The 16722-nt window shown below is 50.4% G+C and overlaps 1 protein-coding gene across 17 annotated transcripts in view; it reads left to right on the top strand.

Moving 5' to 3' along the window:
* The window catches only part of ATXN2 (ataxin 2), a 1509788-nt gene that overhangs the window by 568147 nt on the left and 924919 nt on the right, over positions 1 to 16722 (top strand). For all 17 annotated transcript variants that reach the window (XM_085634791.1, XM_085634789.1, XM_085634788.1 and 14 more), the window contains one exon: positions 13703 to 13804. In XM_085634791.1, coding sequence (XP_085490917.1) covers positions 13703 to 13804 — 102 coding nt within the window. The remainder of the gene's footprint in view (positions 1 to 13702; positions 13805 to 16722) is intronic.

Below are 16722 nucleotides of genomic sequence, written 5' to 3'. Positions count from 1 at the left end.
CCCATCCAAGGATACTCACATCAGTTTCAAGAATGTAATCCGGCGATGAACCAAAGATTGCACTTCCATTCCATGCATCTAGGTTTTCCAGCCCAAAGTCAATTCTGCTCTTGCTCCAAGCAAATTGTTTCCCCATACCTCAGGCCTGCTCGCAGAGCTTTTATTTTTATTCTTTGAAGAGCATGGTAGTGTAGGGGACCCGGAAATATGGCCTGGATGGAGGAGGGTAGAAGGCCTAAAAGTCTGCCAAGTTCCCTTGGGGTCAGTAAGTGTTATTTCAGGACAAAGCGTATCTCTTTACGGATTTTGGCCACCTTCTTAGATGGTAGGAGAAGAATAGATTTTACTGTATCTAATTAGAAACCCAGGAACTCTATGCATTTTGAGGGTGTTAGTATAGACTTTTCTTTGCTTATAATGAAACCTAGGTTTTCCAAGAGGGATATTGTTCTCTCTAGGTCTTTGAGAATTTGGACTTGTCACTGCGACTCAAAGAGAATGTTGTCCACATTTATAATAAGACATATTCCTCTTTCTCTGAAGCAAGAGATGACTTCTCTCATTACTTTTGTGAAGCACTAGGGGGCTGATGCTGTCCTTGAAATTAAAAAAGATGATTTTTCCATAAAAATTGGAATAGCATTGATATTCCTGAGCCATTGGAATTGTGAAATACGCGTCTTTGAGTTTTACTAGCCAGTTTCTAAGGAGGTGGATGCCCTCCATTTTGAAGTGCCTGTATACGAGGAACATGTTTAGGTTTCTGAGATTTATATTAGGTCTCTAGCCTTTGTATTTCATTTGTATCAGAAAGAATGTGCTTATAAAAACCTTCTGGTTCATTCGTACTTTTATTATTGCATCTTTTTTCAACATAGCGCAAATTTCCTCTTCCACCACCTTCTGTTGGTCTTGAGCTAGACTTAGTTCCCTGGGGATATGGGATTGATGAGGTGGTTGTACAAAGTCTATCCTGAACTCTTGGACCGTTTCTAGAACCCAGGGGTATCGGGTGATTGTTCACCAGGTTTTGAGAAAGAATTTTCAGGAAGAATTTAGAAGGAGAGTATTGGTTCTCACTGTTAAAGGTGCTTGAGATCTGTGTGCATCCTCTTGGGCCTCTTGAGCAGGGACCTCTGCCCCTCTGTGTGTTAAGGTTGGTTATGTTCCTTGCTGTAAGCCTCTGCCAAAGCGCCTTCCTCTGAAATTGGGCCTGTATGTAGCTCAGCCAGAAGAAAGGCCCCTTCTTCCGGCCCAACCAAAAACATTGGGGTGAAGACCATCACATGTTTCCCTGGGCTTTGTCCAGAGCAGTAAAAGTAGAGACGTATTTAATAAAAAAGATTTGGTTATGCAATCTCCGAATAGGAGGCCTTAGGGATTTTCAGAAGGTTCCTTGGTAGCTAGGTCGCTCTACTTGGGGCTTATGTTTGACAGGATGAATCTACGCCATTCAGCATTTATGCTTGCATTAGCGTTACCTAGCAAGATCATTTCTCTTTAGCTCCAACCCCTAAAGAGAGGGACGCCTCTCTGATGTTGGTTCAGTTGGCAATCTTCGGGCATGTCGATGACCTTGCTAGGGGGCCTAGTATGTCGAGTAGAGTGTCTTGGCACATTTTTAAGGACCTCTGCATGCCCTTTCTAGGGTTTCAACCCATTTAAAAAAGGAATAGCAGTTTCACGCAAACTACCAATAGCGATGAAAGAAGACGTCCAGCAGACAAGACTGCAGAGAAGAACTGACTTGGCCCCAGCCCAACCGACCCGTCTGCAGTGTCCAGAGATCCTGTGCCAAAAGTCACCTTGTCCTGCAGCCAACGACCTCCAAAACCCCTGGGAGGACTGACTGCCTTCAACAAAGACCAGATCTCCTGTGAATAGCAGCTCTGTTTAAAAGAAACTCCCAAGACAGACCCTGAGCCTGCTGAGGACAAAGAAACCCGACCCCTGGAATGACCACTGCACCCTTCGGCCCGAGTTTGAGTGGCCCACTGGTCCCAGCGAGGTCCCCCAGCGCTTCAGAGTCCGAGTCCACTAAGGGTTGACCCCTCCAGAACTCCTCCCAGGTTTCCTGCAGCCTCTGTACGGAGACCCCCCCCCAACCGTGAATGGCCCGGTAAGGTGAAATCCAACCTCAAGACACCTCTGCATCCAGCCACACCGCGCCCTGGAGAAGAGAACCCGAGGTGCACCTACATCCCCAAACCCTCCAACTTACCTGCCCAGCTGTTGGTTTCTCCCGTATGTCTTCCTGGACCGAGCCGGCAGCCAAAATCCTAAACCGTCCACTACTATTGAAAACAATGGGGCACTTGAGGCCAAAACAGCACCCTGCACCCAGCCACCCCTGTTCTGCTGCGGGTGCACATTGTGTGCTAAACCAGATCCCCATTTGCGCTAAGCCGAACACAAGGAGCTTTGCTCCCACAGCATTGTGGTCTGCTAGTGAGCAGCCACCAACCGGAGGCCACCATTCCCCATTGGATAACAATGGGCCTCAGCACTCTGCACCCGGCTGCCCTAGTGCCGCCGAGGGTGCTTTGAGAGTGCATCCTTGACCCTGGGGGAAACCTGGTTCTAACGCCAGAATACCTACTCCCACAACAAAGTACTTACCTGTAAACCGATAAGTTAATTTCTCTCCATAGGAATTCATTGACTGTTTTTCCTTTAAAAGTGTTCCAAGTATGGAGTTAATTTGTATGGAAACCTGAAACCTGCAACTGTCCAAAAACTGATTTACCTAACTTTTCTCTAGGGTTTCTCCCAGTGTGATATCTAGGCATATCACACTGAGTAGAAAAAATAACTTAAAAATTGAACTGTAAAGTAACGTACAAAGTAATCTGCAAAGAAACTAAAAAGTAATTTCGATATTTTGACCTACCTGTATTTCAGTCAACTGCATTTGAACCTGCATTCAATTGTAAAACACTGCATAAGATTTTGCAAAGCATTTATTACACTTACTTGTGCCAAGAAATAAAATAGCTTAATATTTTTATACAAACAAAATTGGTCTGAGTTCAGTCTTTGAGTGGGTGACATCATTTACTGATTGAGTGTGTACAACAAATGTTTAACACTACCATCTGAGAAAGTATTACTGCTCGCCCACACTACCACAAATAGAGAGTGAGGTGCTATCTACTTTTACTTCTGCCTACCTTTGGGGTTTCACTGGACTCTGTGCACACTATACCTCATTTTGGTATAGTATATACAGACCCAGCTTCCTACATCTTATCAATAAGGTTTTTTAGGTCTCGTGCCTAACGATGCAGTGCGCAGAACTGCTCCCGCAGCGAGAGTCCTTTTGTCCGGGGTTCCGAAATGGACCCTGGAATTGTACACGCTTGTGCGTGTGTTTTTAGTTTTGTCCGTTATTGGGCTTTGAGTGCGTGTTTTTTTTAAACAGAGCACGCAAAAGGCCAAAGGCGGTCGCATTGCTCCGCCCATGGCCTATTGGTGTCTGTAACGCGCACCAAAGCCCATGTGGTTTCAATTATCGTGCCCAGACACGGGCGCGGTAATTGAAAACATATGGCTCGCTGTGGAGCGCGCAAGCGCACCACAAGCGGGCGTGTTTTTTTTTCTTTTTCTTTACAATAGCGATCGCTTTCGCGATCGCTTTCAGTGCCGCTTGTTTTGTTGATAATAACTTGATCAACTGCTGTAGTTTTTTGAAGTAAAGAAAGAGAAGCATAATTACCTGACATGGAATGATATATGGTTCACAAAATTAACAATTTACCAGCCTATTTGCTGTGCCTGACCTTGGCATGACTGCCTGCAATGGAGGAAAGTAGGAGACGGGCACGTTAAGGCCAGTTACTGTTTCCAGGTTAATTTACTTTCAACTTGTGTCGAGGCTTGGAACGCACGCAAAAGGACTGAATGAGTGCCGATTTACTGAAGTGTAGGCAGATGTCATCTCCGAGTGTTCGTGCCCAGTTAGGTAATGCAGATGCGGTCTGTCCTCCCAGTGTTGGCTGCAGAGTGCCTAAGAAAATCCTGAAGAGGCGGAGGCTGCGAGTGCAGTTAGCTGGGCACTGCGCGGTCCTTCATGTTTGCACTGCGTAGGCCGGGAGCTGGCGGCGGAGAGGCCAGGCTCGGCTACGGATATTATGGAGTGGAGCCATTAGGCAGCCGAGCACCAGGCCGGGGGGCAAGAACCTCTTCAGCACGGGGGGCAGCAGGTTCCCGTCGGCTGCTACTATCAGCAGCAGCCGCAGGAAAATGTTACCTGTTGGGGAGACCCGGGTTGAGCCCGTGGGCAGCAGGTGAGGAGAAAGAAGCTGGCACGAGCGTGGTGGATGCTGTGTATGGAGTTCGCTATTAAGGTAGAGCGGTCAGACGTGAAGAAGCCATAAGAGGAGTAACATTGCTAAATGGATAGAACGTGAATTTCTTTTGACAAGGAGACAGTGGGCATCAAGGTAAAGGGAGTGGCATGAGCAGCCTGAAATCTTATGAAGGCGAAGGCTTGGTTGCCTGAGAGAGCTGGAATTTAAACGGCGTTCCAGGCCTTTTATATCAGTTTTCTGGGTTGTGTGACTGTGGGTGAGCGGCCTGGCAATAGGCAGGGATGTGTTTTGGCTTGAGTAGGTAGTAGGACAGTGCAGCAGCAATGCAAAAGACGTTCCATGCACTTACGCATCTTCCACTTAATCCGAAAATTCAAATGAACGTTTTCGTATCTGCTGATTAGTAAGGAAATGAGATATGGTCTGTAGTCTTCCTCCATACTGCACTGATCGCATGTTAAATCGATGGGACTTAACAGCCGTGTTGTCTGGTTGGTTTTACTACTTGTTCTCAACTGGAGACCTAATACTCCTGTCACCAATAAGAGCAGCCCTCAAACTAGAACGTGTTCAAAATGTCAGCTATTTCTCCAATTTACTGCTTAATATCACCAATAAAGCAGCAACCTCACCCATGGGTTTACTCTCATGCTGTTACGTGGTTAACTGAAGCCACAGCTGACCTGCTAAATGACCTTCCTTGTGTCGTTTGGCACAGTTGACAGAAAGGCTTCAGGTTCCAGTTGTTAGGCTTCTGCTTTTCAAATTCCTACTGCTTACTTTTTATCAGGATCATTGTATCAATCGGTATTTGAGCACTGTAACAAAAGATCTTTACCAACCTGCACAAAGCAGTTTAAATATAAACAGTTGTTACAAAGTTTCATATAAGAACGGATTTGTAACTAGTGAAGATCACATAAGAAAAGTTTTTGTTCTTGTTGAAAATCTTTTTATTATTTTTTAATACATAACAATGGAGTGCAGCAGTACGTTATGTATCATAGTATTCCTAATATGAATGGCACAGAAAGGGGGGGTTGCCAAGTGGATTCAAGAAACGAGGAGCAGATTAACATCATGCAGACAGACATGCTCCAGTTTTATAAGAGGATTTCTGCATATGCGTAAACCCACTTGTGGTAGAGGGAGCATGGGAGTGTAGGCGGAGGGGGGGGTTGCCTGTTTTGTTCAGCTCACTCGCTTTACCTGACAGTATAGATGGAGCTGCATCGTCTCCCCCTGATGCGTTGGAGTTTGAATCGTCTCCCAGGTCAGTACCCTGATTGCCCAACCTGTCCAACACGTTGCCCCAGCTTTCAAGATCTTGTTAGTAAATAATAATGCAAAGCGAATAACTCAAACTTTCAGTAATGCGAGACCTATTGCATTGCAAATGCTTTTTTTTGTGTGAACTGGGATAAAGCTCAATATTGCTGTTATTTGTCCAAAGCTCTCTGGCAATGTCCCTTTTTAGCCTTACCTGTCAGTTCTTGATAGGAAAGTGTATTTTTGGGAGGCTTCTCCTAAGAGGAATTATCTCTTTTTTGTAAGAAAAAGGGTGCTTTTAAAACAAATTATGGACGGTGGTGATCAGCTGTTAGAATCCAGAACCAACTGTGTGTATTGCAGCTTGCAGCGTCGTTGCCCAAGTATTTTCCTCTAATGAAGTCTCTCCCAACATGCTCTAGAGACGATGTGCGCCAGGAGAAGCAGAGCCCTTCATTTTGGAGCAGAGTGTGGTCCCGGTAGAAAGGCAAGAGATGCCTTGACTTAAATAAGCATCGTGGCGAAACGAGCCGGGAAACTAGCTGCCCGCGATTGGAGAATGGAAGTGATCGGCTGGCAGTGGTGTAGTAAGATACACCAGCGCACCGTTGCAGTCGATTTGTGGGATAAAGTAGAGAAGGGTGGGGTAGGAAGGGTGAGCGACCACAGATTGCATGTTCAGCCCTTGTATAGGATGAGTATGTTATAAAATAGCGGTTGATGGGTAAAAGCGTAAAATGTGGCAAGATTATACACCAGAAAAAACTAGTCTAGTAAATGAGTGTTATGATAAAGCTATAGAAAGTGAAAAACGATTTAAAATTTAATTGAAGTAATAATGATAATAGAGAGGTACTTATCTGCGTGAAGCCGCATTTTAAAGAGGCAGATGGTTCTGAGTGCATGCCTATTATAGGCAGACTGTATTATGTTCTGTAACAATCTACAATGTGATGTCATACTTTAAAGTGGCTGTGTGGAGTGGCATTAAAAGATGTATGCATAATGGTAGCCTCCGGTCTTGTAATGAAATCCTTTTTTTTGCAAAAACAATTTTTATTGCATAATTCAAGTACAATAGCCATCTGCAATGACCAGCATATCATTGGGGTCTTGTAATGAAATCCTAGTTCTCCTTTAGGTGATGCATTGTAATCCTATGGAACCCACTGACTTCCCCAGTGGTTGAGACAAAGAAAGTCTATAAATCTGTGTCATGAAAAAGAACATGAGTAGCTGCCACAGAGTGAGCATAGAAGGATACTTGAGGGCGGATAACCCTTAATACCACTGTCAGTTTTCTGCCTTTCGTGGCTACAGACCAAATGGCTTCATTGTCCTGATTCAATTATCTTATTTTCCTTTAAAAAGTATTGTGATTTTCTTTTCTATTTCACTTAAATCTCTGGTGACAACTGTATTTTCTTAATTGAAAGTTGATTTTTTGATAAACAACTTTTTATTCCTTTTACAAAAGAAAAGCACCAACCAATCCGCACCGTATTGCAATGATTGAGGATTACAAGCACGAGTTCTCAACACTCAACATGCAGACATTAATAGAGCAGAAATTAGATGTAGACAGTCAAACCCCTCACAGTTAGACCCCCCCCTCCCAACCATTTCCCCCAAATTCTGCAATATTTCTTGAGACATCCACGTGCTGCATGCATGACTTTCTCCTGTGTGGCGCACCAGTCCACTCCATTCCGCCAGCGCCCCACCCCTGGGGGCTCGGGGCATTTCCAAGAGGCCGCAATGTCTCTTTTAGCTACCACCATAGCTGTAGTAAAGAACAGTTTTTCGTTGCGCGACCCGTCCAGCCCATCAGTGATGCCCAGGAGCGTGTGTTTAGGGTTGTGTGGAACTTCCCACCCCAAGACTTCAGAGAGTTCATCCCTGATGCACCGCCAAAATCCCGCCAAGAGGGGACAAGCCCAAACCATGTGGAGGAAGTCAGCAGGCTCATGCCCACACCTGGTACATGCTGAGGACGGACTAAGCCCTGCGCGATGAAGGCGTGCAGGGGTTAAGATATGCAGCATGTAGATAGTAGAGCTGTACCAAGTGCAGCCTAGCGGAGGCAGTGGCCGTTCTGGGGGCCATAAGGGCGTCCCGCCAGTCTTCTTCCTCCAAGGGACCCACCCAGTCCACCCATTGCGTCCGCAGTCGGTCCAGGGAAGTCGGGGTATTGTTAATCAGTGTACGGTAAATGCGGGAAATGCCACCTCTCCACAACTCCCCAAACATAATCTGGGCTTCAGGCGGGCTATGATCTGGCAACCTCGTGCCTGTTGTGAGATGTGAGCGTAGGGCATGTCGCAGCTGGAGGTAGCGAAAAAATGCAGTGAGTACCTGGTTCGGAGATCTTCAAAGGAACGCATATGGTCCCCCACCCACACGTCCCCAAGCTGCGTGATGCCGATGAGGGCCCAAGCTTCGAATCCCCGAAGCCCAGTTACTTCCCTGAGCCAGGTCCCGTGCCACAAAGGTGTACATTGGGTCAGTGTATGTGTCCAGTTGGTGTGTCGCAGAGCCGCCCGCGAGGCCAGTAACACCGAGCGCATCACCTCCGGAAGACGGGCTGGAATCGGGGTCCCATATAGAAAGGATTGGATTCTAGCGAGGCCCAGCTCCCCCAGTTCAAGCCTATAGGCTGGGTCAGACCACCCCCCTGTTGAACCAGTTATGTATGGAGAGAAGTCGTGTGGCTAAGTAGTATAGGTAAAGGTGAGTCATCCCCAACCCCCCGTCGAACGAGGGGATCCTGCAAGTACTGAGCGCTAGTCTGGACCTACCCCTTCCCCACAAGAACTTGCTGGCTAAGCCGTCAAGTTCACGAAACCAGGCTCTGGGAAAGCACGTGGGGGTGTTCTGATGCATATAAAGAAAGCGGGGAAGCACCATCATTTTAAAAAGGGCCACCCTCCCCATGGGGTTGAGGGGTAGCGACTGCCACCGCTGGAGATCCGTCCTGACCCGCTTCACCAGCGCAGTGACATTAAGGGCCCAGCTGAGCTCAGGCAGCAAGGCCACCCAGATCCCAAGTTATTTGAATGATTGACAGCGTAGAGGTATTTCAAGCTGCCAGTCAAAGCATTCTCGTGAGAGGTGAAGGACCGATTTATTGGGATTCAGTCGGAGTCTTGAGGCCTGTGCAAAGGACTGTAAGATACGTAAACAGTGGGGACCGGACCGGCGAGTTCCGCCAGGTAGATAAGGACATCGTCCGCCTAGAGGGCGATTTTATCCGGTTCAGCGTTGGGCCTCTCCCAGCCCCGCACCTGATCGCAAGACTGCATCAAGGCCGCCAAGAGCTCCATCACTAAGGCAAAAAGCAGGGGAGAGAGGGGACAGCCCTGCCTCGTCCCTCTACAGACCGAGAAGGGCTCCGACAGGACACCGTTTACTAGAACACGAGAAGATCGTGGAGAAAGCCCCAGTCCACCGAGTCGAAGGCCTTCTCAAAGTCTAACAGGAGAAGCGCTAGGTATGGGGTGGGGAGGTGTCGGTGGGCCAAGGCGGAGTGCAGTCTACGAAGACTGTGCCGGGTGCCACGAGAAGGCATAAACCCGCATTGGTCAGGGTGGACCAACCTAGACAGATGAGGTTTGATGCGCTGGGCGAGGAGGGTGGCGAACAGTTTGACCTCAATGTTGATGAGGGAAATGGGGCGGTAGTCTGCGCATTGTGGTGCTGGGGGTTGGGATTTCGGGAGGACTTCAATGGTGGCTATGTCCGTTTCCTGGGGGAAGGAGCCTTTCTCCACCGCCTCGCGAAATAACACGTCCAGGTGGCGGATGAGAACATCTCGGAATTGGGAATAGTATTCCTGGGGAAGGCTGTCAGGGCCCGGTGTTTTGCCGGATGTCACAAGAGCGATTGCGTCGCCAATTTACTCGCGGGAAATGGGGCGATCCAGATCGACCCGAGCGGTGGAGTCCCCACATGGAAGGCGGCCCCCCTCCGCGTCCAGCAGACCCGACAGGGATGGGGTTCGGGCCTCGTAGAGCCTGTGGTAGTAGGCGGCAAAGGCTTGCGCCATTTCCAATGGGGCACGACACAATGACCCGTCCGGTGCTGCTATTCCAGGGATGATACGGTTCGCCCTAGGATACGTAGTCATGCGGTGAATGAGCGAACCATTCTTGTCGCCCCATCCATACACCCTGGCCACCGAGGAGCGCCAGAGGAGTTTGGCTGCGTCCAGCGACAGCTGTTTGATCTCCGACCGGAGCCGGCACAGAAGTCTCGTGGTGGAGGCATCTGGGAATCGGGCCGATGCACGTTCGAGGCGCAGAGCCTGCGCCTCTCGCAAGGTAAGCTGCTCCAGCTGGGCTTGTCGCTGGAGCTTGAGTTGACCCATGGAGACCCCCTAATCGTGGCCTTACACGCCTCCCACAGGGTGCCAGGGGAAGACATGGAACCCTCATTAGAAAGAAAGTACTGTATTAGCTCCTGCCTCACCACCCTCCCGAAACCCTTGTCTTGGAGAAACCAGGCATTAAACCAAAACAACCAAAACATAAGAACCAGTCAATTGGGGCCTCCGAAGGGAGATCTGCATGTCTCATGGGGTGCAAATTCAGGTGCTGTGGGAAAGCTGGTGCAGCGGAAGGAAAGGAAAGAAAAAAAATCAAAAATACAATTGAAACCCAGGACAACGGTCCCACCCCCTCAACCCGCGCCCCCCCCCCCCTCACCCTACACTTCAGGAACGGAAGCATCTGTCGCCCTAACAATTAACCAATGAGTAACAACCAAACTTAAACGCTTGGGAGTGGGATAGGGTGGACCCCTCCTCATGGCCGGATATGTGTATACAAGTCCATCGGGAAAGGAAGAATGATCTGGGTGGGAGCACCGTCTCCAGCCGCGGAGCTAGGCCCGGCGGGCAGAGACCAGTTCAAGCAGGATCGTGCAGTAGCATCGGGCTACGGGAGAGGTCCGATTCCGGAAGGTCGACCACCGGGGGCCCGGGCGAGGCACCCCCTCCATCCAGGCAGCCAGAAAAGCCAGAGCGCCCCCCAGTCGAGGCGTGCATGTCCCGGCGGGGAGGCCGAACGGGCCTCTCTCTGCCCACGGCGCCTGCAGGAGCGATTACGCTGTAGTTGAGGAGCAAAAGGAGCGGGGCAGTCGAGACCTCCCTCCGAGTCCAGCGCCCGAACCCCGGCAGGGGGCGGTCCTCTGTCACCCAGGTCCAGGCCGCCGTTGGGTCATCAAAGAACAGTGTTTTGTTTGCGAACAACACATGCAGGCGAGCCGTGAAGAGGAGCTGGTATTGAATTTTGAGTGCCCTCAGCTTCTGCTTGACCTCCCCAAAGGAGCGGCGCTGGCCCTGGACCTTTCGTAGCGCAGCCTCTGTTGTTTGCGGGCCTCAGCCAACACAGTGTCACGGTCCTTGAAGTTGAGAATCCCCATGATGAATGGGTGGGGGGGGCGCACCCAGCACCGGCCTCTGGGCCAAAGATCGGTGGGCCCACTCAATCGCAAACCATGGGGAGAGAGAGCCGTCGGGGACCCACGACCGCAGCCACTCCTCCAGGAAGTCCGCCGCACGGCTCCTCTCCACCCCCTCCGGAAAGTCCACCAGGCGGAGGTTATTGCGCCGTGATCTATTTTCAGCATCCTCTGTCCGACGATGCAACTCCTGAGAGTGCCATTGAAGACGGGCCACCTGCCCCTTAAGTTGCTGAACATCATCTTCGACAGTGGAGATGCGGGTTTCGGTCCCTGTAATACGGGCAGTGGCGTTACGGAGATCCTGCCGAATGAGGGTAATGTCGACTCGCACTTCTGAGATTTTGCCTTCCACCGAGGTCTGGGATGCGTGGATGGCCAGGAGGATGGTGGGCAAATCCGCAGATGGAGGGGCCTCCTGTCCAGGCCCACCCCCGGCAGCCCCCGCCTCCGAGGTGGTGAATCGATCCATCTTAGTCTGGGTGGCCGGAGTTTTCGCTGACCTCTCTGTACGGCCCATGACGACTCCCGGGAGTCAAGGATTCTTCACGTCCCCACAAGCAAACCCCACAGTGAGAAGCAAACAAGCCAGAGCGGGTGAGCAGTGGGTCAGCCGGTACAAGCAGCTAGCGCAAGGTTACGGTGTGGGCCAGGGTGCCACCGCCCGAAATGTGCGGCCGGAGTCGAGGAGGAGGAAGGGAGAAGGGGCCCCGCTCCAGGGCTAAGCAGGGGTCCCCCCGTGAGGACCACAGAATGTTCCGTAGAGCAGTTTCATAAAATGTCCGCAGGGATAGTAGCGGGTTCAGGACTGATGTGACAGGAGACCACGGGAGCGCAGTAATGGGCCGTGCCAGACCCGGAAAGGAGAGGTTGAGCAGGGTCCCCTCACCGTAGCTGCAGGTCGCAGGAGGCGCACCGAGAGTGGGGGAAAGGGGGAGGAGACCGGGTGTGGGGAAGGAAGCTGTGATAACCAGGGCCCCACGTACCCACCTGCTGCCCGACCGATGGCCGAATCCTCCACCCAAACTCAGAAGCCTCAGCGCCCCCACTCCTTACTTCTAGTCCCGGGCGCAGGAATACGCCACCCACCACAGAGCTCCCACCGACCGCCAGCGGTGCCCTCAGCAGCGGCACCGACCTCAGGCTCAGCAAGGGCAAACAGGAATCGCACAGGCCTCACCACGTGGACTCCACAGATTCTCCAATCCCCGAGAAGCCGCCCTGGCCCAGGGGGCGGCGGGCGGTGGGGGAAGGGCCGTCCTCCGCAGACCGCCCGGTGTCACCAGCGACGTCCCTCAGGCACTCCGACGTCCCAGCGCAGGCCTTTCTTTACATTGAGGACATTGAGAAAGCGAAGGGAAACCAGCACCGCAAGTGCCTCGGACGGCATCAGTGGTTGAGGGTCTCACAGAGAAGTGTTTCTTGCCAGGTAATGGGAGACCCCCAACACGCCTCAGCACCCCGTGTCTCTCATAGGGGTCCTTGGAGGAAAAAGGGTCGCTCCTTCCTTCTCAGGCGCCGCCAGCTGCTAAGGCAATGCGGCGTCAGGCCTCCCCGCCTGCAGGCCTCCCGTTCAGCGGCTGACACCGCTAATCGACAGCTCGCCACCCCAGATGATCAGAGATGGCAGGCAGCACCACGGCAGCCCCGTCGGGCCTCGAGGCTCCGCAGTACGGGTGGACACAGGGCCGCGCAGCGCCGAATGCAGCAGGCCGCTGCGGGCGGGCACAGATCCCCCGGCCATCCGATAAGCAGCCAGGCGATTGTAGTCTTCCCCCGCCCGATACGGCGGTCAATGTGCCAGCCGCGCCATGGGGGCACCAGGGGGCGGCCGCGGGAGTCTCCAGCGGGCCGGGGCCGAGGGGGCAGCCCCGTGCCAACCGCAGCAGATACAGGAGCGGCGGGCCAGACCAGGCCCCCACCGCCGCTCACTCCAGCACTCCAGGACCGGAGAAAGGTGCAGGCTGCGCTCCGGAGTTCACAGCTCACCACGTACCTCGGGATCACGGGGGAGGAGGCCCCTCCTATTGTGCAGAGGATCCAAACTGAGGGGCGGCCAGCAAGGTCCAACGACCACAGGATGCGCCAATCAGCACGGGGGAGCCGCCATCTTGACTGCAGGTCCCCGCCGTGAGGCCGAGTCCGGCGCGAGGCGTCGCACAGATGCGGATCTTGCAGCCAGAGATGCGACAGTGACCCAGCCACTAGTTTAAGGGTCGGATGGCTCTCTGGACGGGCGGATCATGGGCAGATGGCGGAGGGGTCCGGGAGCACACACGTCCACCATCTTGGCTCACCAAGCCACACCCTCTTGAAAGTTGATTTTTAAAACAAATAAACAGAATTGTCCATTGTAGCTCGTTTCAAACTGATGTGTTATTTCTGTTCAAATAAAGAGCTATCTATGAATCTTTTTTTTTTTTCTTAGAAAGTGTTCCAAGAATCTGCTCTTTGGTAGAATTTTCTTTGCTTCTGATTTCAATGGTTATTCCTTAAAAAAAAGAGCTGGACTACAGGTTGCACGACATTCTCTCTTTCCTATACGTTGCTTTCATATGTAGTGCTAATTTGCTCCCTAGGTGATATGTTATTTATGTATAAATTGTACTGTTCTTTGTTACTTTGTATATTTTTTTCAGACAGTTTAATGTTTAATTTTCCAGCTAAGGATTCCCGACTTCAAGACCAGCGACAGATTTCTCCAGCAGCAAGCAGGGAGATTAAGCCTGTAGATGCTTCTACTTTCTGCAAATCTGATAGCAAAGGTTTGTAACTAAATATATTCATAATAAATTATAAGATATTTTAAACAAAATATTGAATGTAAAAGGCGTATTGCATACTTTTTCTGAAAGTGTCGACTTGAGTTTAAAACCTGCAGAACGCTCATGACTGGTTGAAGGGAGTTTGAGCTCTGAATTATCTGTGATGGGCCTATTATTAAAACAAAAAATGTGGCTACTGTTGGAATTCTGAATGCAAAGGCTTTTTCACAAATGCTGTGAATTTCAGCTTGTGTTCAAATATATTGTAACTCCACAACACCACTGTCAGTTGTGAGATACAGCAGAAAATCTTAAGAAGCTGACTAATACTCCTTGCTGTAGAGTAGTCACATTTTTGAAACTCGACATACGCTATTGTAGAGAGCCTCTATGATGAAACCTGTGACTAAACAAACTCTGTGGTTCTGAGTGGTGTAATGCAGATGCGTTATTAGTACTCCAATAGGCATGTTTTACAAAGAAATCTGCTTAACTAAATTTACCTTTGGTGTGGAGAAAAATGCATCTGTAAGGGCAACATACATACCGTGCCAGCCCAGTTGTTTTTCTGCAGGGTTATATGCGTGTTTAAAGGTTCCATATCATACCAGCAAAATTAGATACAATATCACAACTCTTCTGTTTAGGCTGTTCAGACACCTTTCAGGCGGGTTCCTTCTAAGGTTATGCTTTCTGATGCATTTCCAACATGCTGGAGTAAGTACGTGTTTAATGGCATATGTGGCTGGAGATCAGACGTCTTCAATCTGTGGGGCACGACCCCCAGGGGGGCTGTGGAATCCTGGGAAGTGGGGCATGCAATGTCGGTTAATTCCCATCGTTAAAATGCTTCTGCCTAGGTTTCATTTATTGAGTAGGCTCTGCCGTAAAAAGACTTCGTGCCAGGGTGCCTGCTTGGTTGAATGAAATACAAATGTGGGCTATGAGTCATTCAGCAAGTGTAAAGGGTGCGTGGGAGCCAGTTCTGGCATCAATTCATCGAATCCCTCCAAACCTTGTTATGACAATGATTTTTTTTTTTGGAGTGGTAGTGCAAAGAAGTGCTTGCTTTTAATTGTAACATAGCCCTTAGTACTCCTAAGAAGGTGTTTAAGGGATAGTTGTGTATAGAAATATTGACGTTCTGGTATTACTAAAATCTACATTTTGGAAATATCATTGTGTAGTAAAACTATTTGCACATATTGTAGCAGTCTATCTTACACTGTGTGTAATGCAAGTATAAAATAATGACTTACATATTTACAGTGCTTTCTGTCAAAGGCTGTGACCTCGTAGCATTAAAAAACCAGCATTGGCAAATCCAATAGGTATCGCCTTTTTGACCGATTGGGTTTGCCATTGGTTTTTAGCATCTGGATCTGGAAGTGCAGGTGTTCGGCAGAGGGGAAAGTCTCTCTGGAGGTAGTGAGGCGGAGGGTGTTCTTGTGGGCTATGGCAAGGCCCCCTCCCTGGTGGTTGGGGCGGTACTTCCTCTGGTATGCCTTGGTGCCTTGAGCTCGACCATGATGCGAAAGCCTGCTCTGATTCCCATGCCATGAACCTGAAGGCCGTGAGGGTGCGATCCCTCAAGCTCCTTGTGTCTTGACGTGCCACGCCACGACGATCAGATTCCAGTTGAGAGGAAGGTCCTGGGAGCAGAGTGTGAGATTCTCGTTGCGCTCAAAGTAGTCTGGTCATTCGGATAAGTCCCATCACAAGAAGAAGCCGTCGAAAATTATCTTCGACTTCTTCTCGACCTCGTGGTTCGGGCAGCCAAAGGTCAGGCAGCTCCACTACTCCTCCGGCATCCACAGCCTCCAAACCCTTATAGTCGCCCTCTTACCATCATCGGCAACCAGTTGTGGGGCAGGATCGTCCGAAGTGAATGCTCCCTCCCCTTCGTGACAACTACTCCCTCCTTGCCACCTACTTGTGACAGGATGACGGGGGACCACCTATCCCTTCTCTGCCAGAAAGTGATGACTCTCATGGACAAGGGAGCCATAGAGGGGGTGCTACTTTCTGATGCGCAGCAAGGAAGGGGTCTTCATCCAATCCTAGACCTCTGCCCTCTCAATTTCTTCCCCAAGACGTTTTAACATGCTCACACTCAGGACTTGTCTGCATTGGACCCAGGAGACCGGATGGTAGCATTAGACTTGCAGGAGGCATATTTCCACATTCCCGCCCTGCCTGCCCACAGGCGTTATCTGCGGTTTGCGGTTAGCCATGAGCACTTTCAGTACGCTGTGCTTCCTTTTAGCCTTACAAACGCCCCTTGGGTGTTCACCAAGGTGATGGTGGTGGCTTTAGCTCATCTGCGGAGGTCAGGGGTGCCTGTCTACTCCTATCTTGATGACTGGCTGTAGAAGGCAGGCTCGCTCCAGGCTGTTATCTCCCACCTCCAGACTACGGCAGACCTCCTGCATTTGCTGGTGTTCACTACCAGCGTGCCGAATCCACACCTGGGGGCCGATTCAGACACTCCCATTCATTGGAGAACTTCTGGACACAGTTCTGTTTTGGGCCTTTCCTCCCAAGTGCTGAGTCCAGGATATTCAGGCTGTGATACCGATGTTTCAGCCTTTATCCTGGATTTCAGATAGACGGACTCTGAGGCTGTTGTCGGGCTCATGGCCTTCTGCATCTTGCTTGTGACACATGCCCACTGGCATATGCAGGCTCTGCAGTGAAACCTGAAGTTCCAGAGGTCGCAGCATCAGGGGAATCTCCCCAACATGGTCCATATCTCGGAGGGAACTGAAAAAGATCTGCAGCTGTGGTTAACTAACCGTGATTGGGTTAGCGGAAGACCCCTCCCTCTTTCCAAACCAGATCTGACATTAGTGACGGATGTGTCACTCCTAGGATGAGACAGCCATCTGGGAGAGGTGGAGATCACAGGCCTCTGGTCT

This window comes from Triturus cristatus, chromosome 11, assembly GCF_964204655.1.
Source record: "Triturus cristatus chromosome 11, aTriCri1.1, whole genome shotgun sequence".
Classification (NCBI taxonomy): Eukaryota; Metazoa; Chordata; class Amphibia; order Caudata; family Salamandridae; genus Triturus; species Triturus cristatus.
This window is presented reverse-complemented; position numbering and strand designations above follow the sequence as displayed.